General features: G+C 42.6%; 1 protein-coding gene across 6 annotated transcripts in view; it reads right to left on the bottom strand.

Annotated features, from left to right (window-relative positions):
- Positions 1 to 1,176: 1,176 nt before the first annotated feature.
- Positions 1,177 to 15,412, bottom strand: part of INTS10 (integrator complex subunit 10) — a 38,093-nt gene continuing 23,857 nt past the window's right edge. For 3 of the 6 annotated variants that reach the window (XM_027599107.2, XM_027599110.2, XM_027599109.2), the window contains exons 14-18: positions 10,123 to 10,202; positions 8,672 to 8,834; positions 7,685 to 7,778; positions 4,671 to 4,748; positions 1,179 to 2,518 (exon numbers count right to left, since the gene is read on the bottom strand). In XM_027599107.2, the coding sequence (XP_027454908.1) occupies positions 2,362 to 2,518; positions 4,671 to 4,748; positions 7,685 to 7,778; positions 8,672 to 8,834; positions 10,123 to 10,202 (572 nt within the window). In that variant the 3' untranslated portion in view covers positions 1,179 to 2,361. Of the gene's footprint in view, positions 2,519 to 4,670; positions 4,749 to 7,684; positions 7,779 to 8,571; positions 8,610 to 8,671; positions 8,835 to 10,122; positions 10,203 to 15,412 lie in introns of all 6 variants that reach the window. The other 3 variants (XM_027599111.2, XR_003520822.2, XM_027599108.2) reach the window with 3 other exon arrangements.

Genomic DNA, 15,412 nt, shown 5'->3' with positions numbered 1-15,412 from the left:
TAGTTTTCCTGCTGATATTAAACTCCAAGTGTCATTTAGCTTGTAGACCTGTACCTCCATGTAGCCAAATCCTGCCTGTGACACAGTTCTGCCCAGGAGTCAGTTTAATTCCAGGTGATGCCTGACCTGTGTCAAAGAGAAACAAAGCCATTTTAATGAAGGGGTGAGGGCAGACTTGACTGCACTGAGGGGTCAATGACTAAGCCCAGTTCCCTGGAAAAAAAGGCTGGAAACTGTTTAAAGGCTGGGGTGCTAAGGGAAAGGCAGCGAGGGGTGTGATGGGGTTGGTCTGTGTGACAAGGCCATGTGGATTTGAGAGTTGGAGCTTCTCCCCCTATCTTTATGATGGGAGGTGGTGGGGAATGTTGGAGCGAGGTGCCCACCTGAACTAGGCCTTTCTCCTCCTGGATATTTATGTTTTGGAGACATCTTGGGTCCTTATGGAGATGGTTTCCGGTGGTAGTTTCACAACTCAAAGGGCAGCAGAAGGATTTATAATTGCCAGCTTTCTAAAAATAACTCTAGGAGGGGGTTCAGGGACCTATCTGCTCATCACCATGTTTTGGCCAAATACATTCTGTGAGTGTGCAGCTTTCTCAGGTGGGCATTTTAAGGGGGTCTAGGGTCATCCTGGGTACGCGGCCTCACGCTGCTAGAAGCTGTGCTGGAGTTTGGTCATGTCTCAGTGCAAGAGGTGTGGATGGGTCCTCAGGAGCCAGAGGTCAGCAGTCCTGCCCTGCCCTGCCTTGTCTGTAAACTCCGTCTGAGTTCCCATTTTATTCTATGGCATTTCCCCTGCAATTCTTCACACAGGAGTGGCACCTCTGAATTAAAAAAAAAAAAAAAAAAAAAGAGTGGTTCTTTTTTATCTGGTGCCTACACATTTGGGTATCAGAAAGTCTTGTTTTGATGTATGTTGCCCCCAAATACTAATCTGAGGAAGGTATAAAACCAAAAGGTAAGAGAGTGTTTAATTTGAAAGCTGTCAGGGGCCGACACATTCCTCAATCAAAACAACAGGATGGTTTATATATTTGTAATCAACTCATATTAAATTGATAAACACTTTAAAACGAGGTAGGTGGAATATTTTCTGAGATCAGATGTCTACTACTTAAACCACTTTATTGATTTTAATACAGTTGACCCTTGAACAACACAGGTTTGAAAATGGGTCCATTTATACACAGATTTTTTACAGTACGGTACTATAAATGTATTTTTATGATTTTCTTAACATTTTTTCTCTAGCTTACTTTAAGAATATAGTATATAAATCATATAACATACAAAATGCGTGTTAATCAACATTTTGTGTCTCACTGTAAGGTGAGTAACCCCAGGTCAGTAAGGTTTCCAGTCAACAGTAGGCTATTAGTAAGTTTTTGGGGAATCAAGTTATAGGTGGATTTTTGACTATGCAGTGGGTGGGTGGGGGGTGTGCTGTCGCCCCCAGATGCCTCCCCCCGTTGTTCAGGGGTCAACTGTAGATCTAAAACTTTTAATGCAAAGTAACTAACTTCTTAGCCCTCTCATTCTTAAGTAAAATCAAGCCCCTAGAAACAAGCATTTGTTAGATGTTTACCTGATATATTTCAGGGCAGGCAAAGAAGAAAATAAACCTGCAAGCTAACACTGGCCCAGCGGGACACACGAGGTGCCTTTCCACAGATGTCACATGAGGGAAACCTTAGTCTTCACAGCCTGTGAGGGAAGTCCCATCATCTCTGTGTCTCAAGGCTGAGCCTGAGGCAGAGGGGAGTTAACCTGTCTCAGTACAGGGCAGTAAGAGGCCGGGCAGAGCCAGGGCTGGGAGCCACGCCACAGGGCACCTGGGCTCGGCGGGAGGGAGGAGGTGCCTTCCCTGGGCTGCTGCACGTCGGACCCCCACCCACAGCTCCCTCAATGGAAGTTCACTCAAGTTCATTCTGGCGTAAAGGTTTTTGGTATTAAAACTTCCTGAATGAAAAGGTCTGAAAGTATGTTGATATGTAATACCTACCAATGCCTAACTATGAATAAGACCTTGAGATCATGAATAATATTCATTTAAGTAAAGCACACTCTTGTTCAGAAACTCACCAAGAATTGAAATACATTTTTAAAAGCCCCAAACTTAGGATGATTTTTATTTACAAAAGAGGTTCTTTTGTTTTACAAAAATTACAAAAAATGACTCTGAAAAATAGAAATAGCGTCTCAGACTCTTGGGAACTACTTTTAAGCAACCAAGGAGCTGGAATTCAGAAGGTTTTCTTCTTTCTAAGAGTTGTAATGGCAACATTTATGAATAATGCTTTATGTCTTCACAAAAAATGCCACGGCTCGGAGCTGCCTTTCCTCTGGCGGAAAGGGCTCTGGTCAGGCCAGAGTCTGAAGGAGCAAGATCTTCTCATTGATGCAGAACCTGTGCAGCACAACCATCAAGTTCTCGCCACAGCGGGACACCTGGCGCTCCATGGCCAGGCGGAAGTCCTCCTTCACGCCCTTGGTGATGCCCCGAGTGACCGTGTGGTGCCTGAGGGCAGGGACAGGGAAACAGATGGACACCATAGTTAGCGCTGGCACCACTGGTCAGTGTTTCTGGGGCAGGAGTAAAACCTGACTGAAATCTAAGTAAAAAAAATGCAAAAAGGAAGAAAAGCGCTACCCAAACAATCCCCCTACCCGTTCCTTCTCAGAAAGACATAAAACTAGAGACATGTTTCCCACTCGGTAAAAGGCTATTTTAAACATCTAAACGTCTGGTAAAATTGCTTCTGGACTCTTGCAGCTCTGACACTATGCATCCCTCTGCTGACCTGTGCACGGTTCTGTCACTTTGGGTCAACTGGGCCCAGTCCACACGGCCCCACAGTTCATGTGTGGACAAGGCAGCCGAGTGCAGAGGCAGCAGCAGGGAGGAGGGAAGCCAGAATGAGCCGGTCACCACACTAAGCCGGGGCCTGGGGCTCTGTGATGAGGCTCAGAAAGGCCTGGGGCTTGTGCTCGGCCACTGGGGTTCCAAGTGCGTTGCTCTCCGGTGATGCCAGAACAGGACAGCTCTGCTAAATGCTGAGCCCATCCAGACTCACGTCTGTCTGAGAAGCAGCAGGAGGAGTTGGAGGTCCCAAGACAAGAGTCTGGCAGGGGTGGGGAGAGAGAAGCTGACTCACTGAAGAACAGCCAGTGCCCTGCAAAAGCCTACTGGGGACCAGATGTGGTCCACGTGCTCAGGAGACATGCACGTCTGTGGAAGGGTCAGTGGAGCACGGGAAAAGTTCTAGCTATGCCCAAAAGCTGTGCTGTGGAGAAGGAGTTCACAAAGGAAATCCCAGAAAACTTAAGATGTCAAAATGAAGAAAGGAAAAGAAAAATCTAGCAAAACTCAACGGGTTGTTAAAAGGAAAGGAGTTTCAACTACCGGGTCAGTAGTTTAGTAGATTAGACCAATAGAAGGCACCTCCATTCCCCACCTCGACTGCCTAACTTCCCTCAGACACAGTAGCAGGGATTTAAAATTAGATTCTTATGTATTGGCCAAAACAAAACTGTTGAAACCACTCTAAAATGTTCGTTTTTTTTTTAACTTGTGTATTGTCATATAAAACAGTACAGCAGAAGTCAAAAAGTTGCAATGCAACAGAAGAAAAAACAAAACTCGGCTCTGTCAGACTAGTAAAGATACTACCTACACGACAGTCTACAATGCCCACGGGCATTCGGAAGAACTACGCAAACGGCAGCAGTGCCAGGGAGAAAACACAGTTCTTTGGGGACGTTTCTAGTGAAGTCGGCTGGTTAACTCAGTAATAAGGACGTGGGGTCAGGGAGGCTGAGCCCATGAGGCCCACTGGGAATAGGCGTGGACCCACTGGAGCCGTCCCGAGATCCTGTTCTTCTGGGACCCAGACTGCAACCCCTGATGCAAGCCAACCCTTGAGCAAATGAGAATTACTGGTATTTGCAGACAACTAGCTAAAGGGCTTTGAAAGCTCAAAGCAAACTTTTCCCTTCGTGCTAGTAAAAATATAATAAAATGTCGTGTCCTGCTGATCATGGTTCAATGGTATTGTTTCTACAGATAAAGCAGTACAATTCCATTATATTTCTATCAGTCTCTATCCCTCTGGTGAGTTTGGATGAAGAAGAGCATTAGTTAGCTTGTGTGGTTAAGGACAGGAGAAATCAGCTAATAAATGCAGCATACCAAGTATTTTCAGTTTAGAAAGGGAAGGTCTGAAAAATCAGTAAATGCTGTACTAAGGCCCGGTTAGACCAGAACATCGACACTGCTCACTAATACGACAATCCACGAACAAAAATTTACTTAAAATGAGCTCCAGCATCCTTAAATATTTATGACTGAATGCCTTATGTTTTATCAAAAGAGAATCACAGTCTAGAGCCTAACCTAATGTGTGCTTAATCTAACACAGTTTTATATAACTTTTTTTTTCCAGATCCATAATGATTTTTAAATCGAACACAAAAACATTGGCAACTTATGGAAAAAAAATAAGAAATGTTACAATATTACAACCAGATGGTTTGCCAAGGAATGCGGAACAAATTAAAAAAATAAATAAAGCATGAAAAAGAGCACTGAGGAACAGAGAGCTGGAAACCATGGGCAGTACGACATGTTGACAAAACGGCACACTATGAGCAGGTGTTTTTCCACGTGGTACCTGTCAGCAGTCTGTATGCTGGGCTGAAGCACAGGTAAGAATTCCTGCTGCAGTAACCCCATGGGAGGGCTAGAAGGCCTTTAAAAAACAGCAAACAGCAGCATTCAAACACCCACACCGACTCACCCTGCACTGCAAAAACAACACGCCAGAGAAAATGCACGAGACTGGAACAGACTATGCAGAAACCCTTGAACCTCCACGGGCCCCCGGCCTCAGCGGTGTCCTTCAGGAGGACGGGAGAAGCTAGCAGTCCTCTCCCTGCACCTGCTGTGGGGGCACGTCCAGAGCATCTCGTTCCTGGGCCCCGAGCTCAGGCCCACTCGAGATTTGGTGTAAAAGCAACCACCAAGGAAGAGGACGACGAGACGCAACTGAACGGCAGTGCGGAGAGGGTGTCACGCTTGAGAAGACACATTTTTGAATCCAGCCTCCTTCACTCTCCATTCTGCTCATGCCCCCGCCAATCCCAGAGATAAACTCGGGGGCTTTTGATAACCATCTTTGCCAGGATTGAAGCCCCAAACAGAAGAGGCCCTTCTGGGACGACTAGAGGGGCTGGCAATGTTTTTGATCAAGAAAGGTTGAGCTTGAATTTCAAAAAGTATTGAGAAAAGGAACAGATGTGGGGCGGGGGGAGGGAAGAAGTCTGGGACCCATGGCTTTAACAGAATTCGAAACAAAGATTTAGTGCACAGGACACAGTTTTTCCATTTTCACCCAGTCTAATGCAACTATGGTACATTGGTACACTATGGCAAATATCGGCAAAGAAATAGTTCTCTATTTAAAAATGCGTAAGGACAAAGCGTCTTTGTTCTGTTGGTCAGGCCCCGGGTGCCCTCAGGTTGGGACCCGCTAGCATCCGAGCAGACCAGGATGGACTCACAACCTTACCCAAGGGGAGGGCATGTGCACTGCTCATGACACCTCTGCCACTCGGCTGGAGGCGTCGCCCAAAAGGTCTGCGATGGTGTCAGAGAATTTGTTTGGAACCCAAAGGGAAAAGGAATATAGATAGTTTTACTCAAGATTCTAGTCCTACCCCCTTAGTAAGAGCTCTCTGGCTCTATGCAGCTTGCTTCTCCCGCTGGTTATGCATAAGTAATCTGAAATGCAGGCTTCAAATGAACTTTGAGACTCGCACGGTGAAGACTGGGCAAATTTCTAGAAGGTCAGCTCCCTAAGTAACAATCCCTATTCTTGCTTCCAAACAGACAGAACAGCAGGTTTCCTAAGAGGCTTAATGGTCTTCTAAGACATTAAAGTTTATACTAACCAAGGTGGAAGAGCCTGGAATTCTCTCCAAAGCCTAGAAATGCATGCTGTGCATCCCTGCCTTGCCCTAAACAACTCTTTACAGTGATATTATCTTGGTGTCCAAGAGAGCCTGCTTTCATTCCTTGTCCTAGGGGTTGTCTGCATGAAACCATGTCACTGTTTGGCTCGATACAAACTGGCTACAGAAGAAAGGTTCAGTATAATGAAGTTTGAGATCCAACTGTTGATTTTCTAACAGTCCATTCACTCGTATTTCCACAGTTAAGCACTATCTGAAGTGAGATATCATCTATAAGCTTAACCTTAAGCAAATGTAGCTGATGCCTATATTATAATTTGTACAGTAAGCGTTAATGTGAATTAACTAAAAAGCTATCAATATTAGGTATGTTTTATATATCCAGCCTCAAAACCTGGAAATCTTTTATTTTTAAACCCACAAAAGGGGTTACCTAAGTTCCCATATCAACAAGTCATCTTTGTTCTCGACCACTGTTAAGAATATTTTTACCATGCATTGTCTGCCCCCTAGTTTTTATTTGCAGCCTTAGGGAAGGGGATGGAGATGGGAAGATGAGCGTGTCCAGCCCATCTTGCCTAAGCCACCTAACACACAAAGGGCTCGTGTTTTCAAAAAAGAGCACTTGGTCTTGTAATTTAGACATTTAGAATATCTATTAATACTATTTACAGACGAAGGACAAAAACCCCACTTAATCTTCCCATTCTTTAGAATGGATTCCATAAGACCCTCTTCTCAATAGAAGCAAAGTAATGTTTGCGATTATACATATCCCAATGCACATCTCAAGCTTCCCTCTCAACATTTCTAAGGCTCTATAAAGACAGAAGGAGGTGTGGATTTTCGCTCTCAACAACTGAAAACTCATTCATTTCGCAATTGAGAGAAAAAGGACAAGGTTTTCAGCCTTAGCACCGCTCCCTTCTCACTTGGGGCTCCGTCTCTTGCAGTGACTCTAACACTGACTCACTTGCAGTGACTCTAACACTGACTCACGGCCATGCTGAATCTGCAGGACGCGAAGGACCGAGTATGAAAATAAAGCTACACGTGGCATTAACAGCACAGAGGAGCTATTATCCAAACTACAATGAGTACTGAAGGATAGAAGCAAGATTTATGAGCTATTTAAAAATCATAAATGGTCACTAACTTCATCTAGGTGTGAGAGGGCACTGCCCGAGAGCAGGCACCCCACCACTATTTCTTGGGCAGGGGTGTTTTTCTTAAGAGGCACTAGACCCAGCTAGTTTCCCTTGTATTGTGCAAGCAATGATTGCTTGGGAAGGCCTCAAATAAATACTGAAATCCAAGTACAGTTTATAAATAAAGAGTGTAGCTTTTCCTCATCCATTACAACTTTAATTAAGCATAGCTCTTTCCTAATTAAAAACATTTATGTCTCACCAAAAATTTATAGGATTCGCCTGTAAATTTTGGAAAGGAAAAGATATCATGAATGAGACTTCCGTTTAGTGAAAAGCCTTCAAAAGTGACAGAAATTTAATTTAAACAATGCTTTATCAGAAATGTAGTTAAGGAAACACCAAATTTCAAAAGGTACCCAGAATCAAATCTACTCTCCAAAACAGAGACCAGGTTTGGATTCCTTTCTGTGAAACTTCTCAAAACTACAGAAACTTACAAATATTTCCTACAAGCACATGAAAAGGTGAGCACTTAGCATGGGAGAGCAAGACAGCATACTTACTTGATCAGCATTCCTTGATTGGGCAGTAATTCCAGATGAATTTTCCCACCTTCCTGAGTTCTTAAGTAGGCAAATTCCTCCAGCATATCGATATCTGCAGGCCAGATTCAGGTTAACCACGTGCAGAAACAAGGTGCCCTGCTCTCTCGGAGGAGGACCGGGCTGGCAGTGACCGAATGACTTGCCCAAGGCCACCCCGCTAACCAGAGTCAGTACTGGAACCCAGGCTGGTCTGATTCCCAAACTGACGATTCTTGTACCAACCAGACCACCTTGTAAAGATAAATGTTTCTCCTACAGATGCTAATTAAACAGACTCTATACGATCGTAACAGCAAAATCTTTTTTCTTAATAAGAAATGAAAGAGGCAGTGGGGGTGCTAGAACCCTGGAAACGGTGCTTGGACAAGGACAGCACGTCCCTCACAACTCGAAGGTGGTCTTTCCCTAACCGTATGAAACACGACACTCCCTACGGCCGAAAGCAGCTGCTGGGGTGGGCCACACAGGTGGTGGGTTCTCAGTGGCAGTTGTAACAGCTGTGACACGGTGCTCTAACGGCTGACCCCAGGGGACAGCCAGTGCCCCCAGGAGAGGTCCCACGAGGCCCTGTGCTGACAGATGAAGGCCCATGAACTACTCTATTCTCTGGCCTCACCAGCCGCTCTGGGCCTCTCAGGAACCTGAAGGCTATTAATGTAGGCATCTTGGGTACCTGCCTAGAAGTCGCTGGAGGTGGAAAGTGGAGTTGAGCTGACTGGTATTCCTGATTCCGTGCATCACCTCTGTGAAGCCTTTTAGGACTCTCATTGAGACCAACTGCCACAGGCCCATTTTTAGTCATTCTTCCTCTCTTCCCCCAAAATAGTGAAAACCAGTATTTCTACCTGGAATGATTCATTCACTCTTGTACCATGAATTTATTCTAAAAAAAAAAAAAAAAAAAAAAAGTCAGAATTTCTTATGCTCACACAGGAAAAAGGATACTTGTAACATAGTTGAAAAAATTCTCGTATTGGAAATTTCCTTGTTGGCAAATCTTACTGACAGCTTTCAAGAAAAGATTCTCTCCCCGTGGCCACTCTTGCTGAAGCAAGACAATCACGTGGCCCAGCGCCATGTCATCCCTGCTGTCCGCGAAAGCTCGGAGCTGCAAGACAAGGATTTGTGCAGACTTGGAAGGAAAAGGAAATCATGGAGTGATCTTAAATATACCAAATAGCACTTCCTGAAAAAATGCCGCTATATGAAAATATGTGATCGAGGGAACAAAGCAGAACACACACCTGCCCCATGCAAACAAAACTGCCTTCTGAGGGGGTGGGTCCCAACCACAGAAGCCTGGCTTCCCTCGTGCTGGGAACAAGGTCACTGAGCATCCTGACGGGAGCGGGACACGCCTGGCAGGCCTGAAGCTCGACTTTGGGAAAAGGGCGAGAGAAGCTGAGTAGTTCTGTAGGGCAGAGAGAAGTTGGGGATTTCTTTGAAGGGGGCAGTTGCGGGTAGCGAGTGGGCCAGAAGGCGAGTAGGAAAGAAGGGCTGGAGGAGAACGTGGACTGGGGAGCAGAAAGGCAGCAAGCAACAAGGAAGGAAGTGGCAGTGTGAAACGCATAACCGGCCCAAGGACTAAATGAGCAGCTAGGCCCCAAATCACACTTTTAAATTGTTTGTGTTGCCCCAAGGGATTCTAGCAATGAGTGAAGTCTGGGAATTACAGCCCTAAAACAGAGACCCAGTACTGCTGTTCTCTTGCTCACAAACCTGGGTGAAATGCACACTAAGGCTCTGCTCCACCTGCAGCCAAGGGCCTGGCGTTCTTCCAACAGCCTGTAAACCTTCCCAGCTCTGCTGGTCTTCATCCTAAAGCCTGAAATGCTTTCACCCCCGTCCCCCCATCTTTAGGATAACAAACTTGCCATCCCTCTATGAACACAAGGGCATTTGTAATCTCTTCTTCTAGCTAATATATTCTGACATACGTTAATTCATAAAATATTTACTGACCATCTCTATGGGCAGGTTATTTGGATAACTGTCCCATGCTTATTTGTAAACTGCTCAAGGATGGGGATCATTTCCTACTCATTTGTGCCTAGTGCAGTCCATAGCTGGTATTTGTTCATCGCTAGCCCATGTGCTCTCCCCACGACACCAAGTCACTCCAGATCATCAGAACAGTGTTCCAAATTAAACTGCGTTCATGCTACTCGGCTCTCAGCTTACCTTTTTTTTTTTTTTAAAGATTTTATTTATTTATTTGAGAGAGAGAATGAGAGATAGAAAGCACGAGAGGGAAGAGGGTCAGAGGGAGAAGCAGACTCCCTGCTGAGCAGGAAGCCTGATGTGGGACTCGATCCTGGGACTCCAGGATCATGACCTGAGCCGAAGGCAGTCGCTTAACCAACTGAGCCACCCAGGCGCCCCTGCTCTCAGCTTACCTTAAAGCAAGCCAGCATTAGATGCAGGCAGAACGGCATGATAGCCTTGCTGGTACAAGGCAGCAACTTCAGATCTGAACCTGTGGGCAAAAGTCCACAATATGTCTGTTATGAGCAAAGAAAACAGCTTTGAAAAGCATATATTTAAGATGCTTTCCAGAAAAAAAAGATAAGCAACAGTCACATGATTTCAAATACAGTTAAACCACGAGTATATTTAAGTGATGGTGAAATTGGTTTTTGAATGATCTCTGGATTTCATTTATCAATCTTCTTCCCTAACCTTGCTTAAATACTTTTTATTACAAAACATTTCAAATGTAGAGAAACAAACACAGGTGTTTGTAATACTGTGCTCAACACTCAGCTGTATAAAATGTTAAGTTTTTGCTTTAAAGATTTTAATATAAAGTATCACAAATTTAGCTGAAACCTCTTGTGCACCTTGTCAGCTGCCCTCTTCCCTTCTCCCTGAAGTAACTATTATCCTGAAGGCGCTGTTTTTCATTCCTTTGCAACAAAAGAGGAAAGTTTTGCAAGTTTTCAGTCTACTATATAAATGGTTGTCATATTGTATGCATCCTTCTGCAAACTGTTTTTGATACTAATACCTATAGCTCTAGTTCATTGATTTTCAATGTTTATACAGTATTCTGCTATTTACATATGCCACAATTCATTTATCCATTCTTTTATGGTGGACAGTGAGATTTCCAATTTTTCTCTATTACAAACAATGCTAAAATAAACATTCTTATATATATTTTCTTGTGCACTTGTGGGAAAGAAACTTTAGGCAACAGTTTTCAAACCAAGACCTTAATCCTTTCCTTTATGGTGTGTGCTCTTTATATCCTAAATCCTTCTCTACCCTGAGGATGTAATTAGTAAGAAATCATGGAGATCCTGTACATACATATTTACATATGTTTATGTATCTAAAACAAAAGGTTCATGAAATACAATTTACCCTTTTTACAGGAGATGAACTCATTTTAGTAATAATATTATATTCTACCTCATTAAAAGAAGAAAATGGTTGAAATTCATTACCCGGGGGGTGAGGACCCACTTTGAAAAGCATTGATCTGAGGGATTTAACTAGAAGAGGAATGTAACTAGGTAATGAGATGTTCGACCTGGAATGGCTAAATTGGTCTCCACAGTGATGGTATGAGTTTATACACCTTCCAGAGGAGACGGGCAATGTGTGTCTTCACAACCAACAGTATTGCCACTCTCATTCTGACCTGTCTGATATGGTAGCTTACTGTTTTAATCCGAATGTCCCATGTTGCTAATAGGTTGAGAATCCTTTCAAATAGTTTGTGGTCAGTTTGGATTTCTGCTTCTGTGAATCTGTTTCTTGATTCTCTATTCTGTTCCATCGGTCAGTCTCTATGCCAACACTACAGTATCTCTACTACTATAGCTTTAAAGTAAGTCTTGAAGTCAGCTAGGTCTAATCTTAACCCACCTGATCTGCTTCTGTTTCAGAGACACACTTTTCTGAAGGGGTCTGGGCTATACTTTTTTTTTTAAAAAACCTCCCATGTACCTTAAACAGCTTCAATAATGATCAAGACTATCATGCTCTTGTCTTCTAGGAAATTTTAGTGTCCTAATAAATCTACCTACCACTCACAAAGACCTTTTCTTCTTTTTCTTAAAAATAAAAATGTTTACTTGAAATTATATATTATGCCACATAGTTTACTTTTCTGTTACATATTATTTTTTATTTAAATTCAATTACTCAACATACAGTACATCATTAGTTTCAGATGTAGTGTTCAATGATTAATCAGGTGCCTATAACAGCCAGTGCTCATCACATCACATGCCCTCCTTAATGCCCATTGCCCTGTTAGTCCATCCCCCCACCCACCTCCACTCCAGCAACTGTTTGTTTCCTATACTTAAGAGTCTCTCATGGTTTTTCTCCCTCTCTGAAGACTTCCCATTCAGTTTTCCCTCCGTCCCCTATGATCCGCTGCACTGTTTCTTATATTCCACTTCTGAGTGAAACCATATGACAACTGTCTCTGACTTCTTTTGCTCAGCATCATACCCTCCAGTTCCATCTATGTCGATGTAAATGGTAAGTATTCATCCTTTCTGATGGCTGAGTAATATTCCATTGTATATATGAACCACATCTTCTTTATCCATTCATTTGTCAATGGACATTTCAGCTCTTTCCATAGTTTGGCTATTATGGACATTGCTGCTATAAACATTGGGGTGCACGTGCCTCTTTGGATCACTACATCTGTATCTTTGGGGTAAATACCTAGTAGTGCAATTGCTGGGTCATAGGGTAGCTCTATTTTTAACTTTTTGAGTTTTCTAGAGTGGCTGCACCAGTTTGCATTCCCACCAACAGCGTAAAACAGTTTCCCTTTCTCTGCATCCTCGCCAACATCTGTTGTTTCCTAAGTTGTTAATTTTAGCCATTCTGACTAGTGTGAGGTGGTATCTCATTGTGGTTTTGATTTGTATTTCCCTGATGCTTAGGGATGTGGAGCCTATTTTCATGTGTCTGTTGGCCATTTGTATGTCTTCTTTGGAGAAATGTCTGTTCACATCTTCTGCCCATCTATTGACTGGATTGCTTTTTGGGTACTGAATTTGGTAAGTTCTTTATAGAGCTTGGATACTAGCCCTTTATGTTATGTCATTTGCAGATATTTTCTCCCATTCAGTAGGTTGCCTCTTATTTTGTTGACTGTTTCCTCTGCTGTGCAGAGCTTTTTATCTTGATGAAGTCCCAATATCTCATTTTTGCTTTTGTTTCCCTTGCCTTTGGAGACGTGTCAAACTAGAAGTTGCTGTGGCTGAGGTCGAAGAGGTTACTGTCTGTGTTCTCCTCAAGGATTTTGACGGATTCCTGTCTCATATTTAGGTCTTTCATCCATTTTGAGTTTATCTTTATGTATGGTGTAAGAAAATGGTACAGTTTCATTCTTCTGCATGTTGCTGTCCAGTTTTCCCAACACCATTTGTTGAAGATACTGTCCTTTTTCCATTGGATATTCTTTCCTGCTTTGTTGAAGATCAGTTGACCAGAGAGTTGAGAATAACCAGAGAGTTCCATTTCTGGGTTCTCTATTCTGTTTCATTGATCTGTGTGTCTGTTTTTGTGCTAGTATTATACAGTCTTGATTATAGCTTTGTAATAGAGCCTGAAGCCTGGCATTGTGATGCCACCAGCTTTGGTTTTCTTTTGCAATATTCCTCTGGCTATCCTGGGTCTTTTCTGTTTCCAGACAAACTTTAGGATTGTTTGTTCCAGCTCTGTGAAAACGTGAATGGTATTTTAACAGGAATTGCACTGAATGTGTAGATTGCTCTGGGTAGCATAAACATTTTAACAATATTTACTCTTCCAATCCATGAGAATGGAATGTTTTTCCATTTCTTTGTGTCTTCCTCAATTTCTTTCATAAGTGTTCTGTAGTTTTTAGAGTACAGATCCTTTACTTCTTTGGTTAGGCTTATTCCTAGGTATCTTACGGTTTTTGGTGCAATTGTAAATGGAATTGATTCCTTAAATTCTTCCTTGTCTTGTTGTTGGTGTATAGAAATGCAACTGACTTCTGTGCATTGATTTTATATCCTGCCACATTGCTGAATTCCTGTATGAGTTCTAGCAATTTTGGGGTGGAGTCTTTTGGGTTTTCTACATGAACTATCATGTCATCTGCAAAAAGAGATAGTTTGACTTCTTTGACAATCTGAATGCCTTTTATTTCTTTTTGTTGTCTGATTGTTGAGGTTAGGACTTCTAGTACTATGTTGAACAATAGTGATGAGAGTGGGCATCCCTGTCGTGTTCCTGACCTTAGGGGAAAAGCTCTCATTTTTTCCCTATTGAGAATGATATTCACTGTGGGCTTTTCGTAAATGGCTTTTGTGATACTGAGGTATGTTCCCTCTATCCCTATGCTGTGGAGAGTTTTAATCAAGAAAGGATGCTGTATTTTGTCAAATGCTTTTTCTGCATTGAGAGGATCATATGATTCTTGTCCTTTCTTTTATGAATGTGATGTATCATGTTATTTATTTGCAAATGTTGAACCAGCCTTGCAGCCCAGGAATAAATCCTACTTGGTCGTGGTGAATAATTCTTTTAATGTACTGTTGGATCCTATTGGCTAGGATCTTGGTGAGAATTTTGGCATCCATGTTCTTCAGGGAAATTGGTCTGTAATTCTTTTTGGTGGGGTCTTTGTCTGGTTTTGGGATCAAGGTAATGCTGGCCTCAAAGAACGAGTTTGGAAGTTTTCCTTACATTTTTTTTTTTTTTAAACAGGTTCAGAAGAATAGGTAATAGCTCTTCCTTCAATGTTTGGTAGAATTCCCCTAGAAAGCCATCCAGCCCTGGACTCTTGTTTGTTGGGAGATTTTTGATTACTGCTTCAATTTCCTTGCTGGTTATGGGTCTGTTCAGGTTTTCTATTTTTTCCTGTTACAGTTCTGGTAGTTTATAAGTTTCAGGAATGCATCCATTTCTTCCAGATTGCCTAAGTTGTTGGCATATAGTTGCTCATAATATGGTTTTTTTTTTTTAAGATTTATTTATTTATTTGACAGAGAGAGACACAGTGAGAGAGGGAACACAAGCAGGGGGAGTGGGAGAGGAAGAAGCAGACTCCGGCAGAGCAGGGAGCCCGATGTGAGGCTCGATCCCAGGACCCTGGGATCATGACCTGAGCCAAAGGCAGACGCTTAACAACTGAGCCACCCAGGTGCCCCTCATTATATGTTCTTAAAATTGTTTTTATCTCCTTGGTGTTGGTAGTGATCTCTCCTCTTTCATTCATGATTTTATTAATTTGGGTCCTTTCTCTTTTCTTTTTGATAAGTCTGGCTAGGGGTTTATCCATCTTATTAATTCTTCCAAGAACCAGCTTCTAGTTTCATTGATCTGTTCTATTATTCTTTTGGTTTCTATTTCATTGGTTTCTGCTCTTTTTCTCTTCTCCTGCTTGGTTTAGGCTTTATTTATTGTTCTTTCTCCACATCCTTTAGGTGTAAGATTAGCTTGTATATTTGAGACTTTTCTAATTTTTTGAGAAAGGCTTGCATTGCTATGTACTTCCCTCTTAGGACCACCTTTGCTGTATCCCAAAGGTTTCCAACAGTTGTGTTTTCATTTTCATTTGTTTCCATGAATTTTTAATTCTTTTACTTCCTGGATGACCCATTCATTCTTTAGTAGGATGCTCTTTAACCTCCAAGTGTTTCTTTCCAAATTTCCTCTTGTGATTGAGTTCAAGTTTCAAAG

Source organism: Zalophus californianus, chromosome 2, assembly GCF_009762305.2.
Source record: "Zalophus californianus isolate mZalCal1 chromosome 2, mZalCal1.pri.v2, whole genome shotgun sequence".
Taxonomy (NCBI): domain Eukaryota; kingdom Metazoa; phylum Chordata; class Mammalia; order Carnivora; family Otariidae; genus Zalophus; species Zalophus californianus.
The sequence above is the reverse complement of the archived record's forward strand: the minus strand, read 5'-3'. Positions and strand labels throughout refer to the sequence as shown.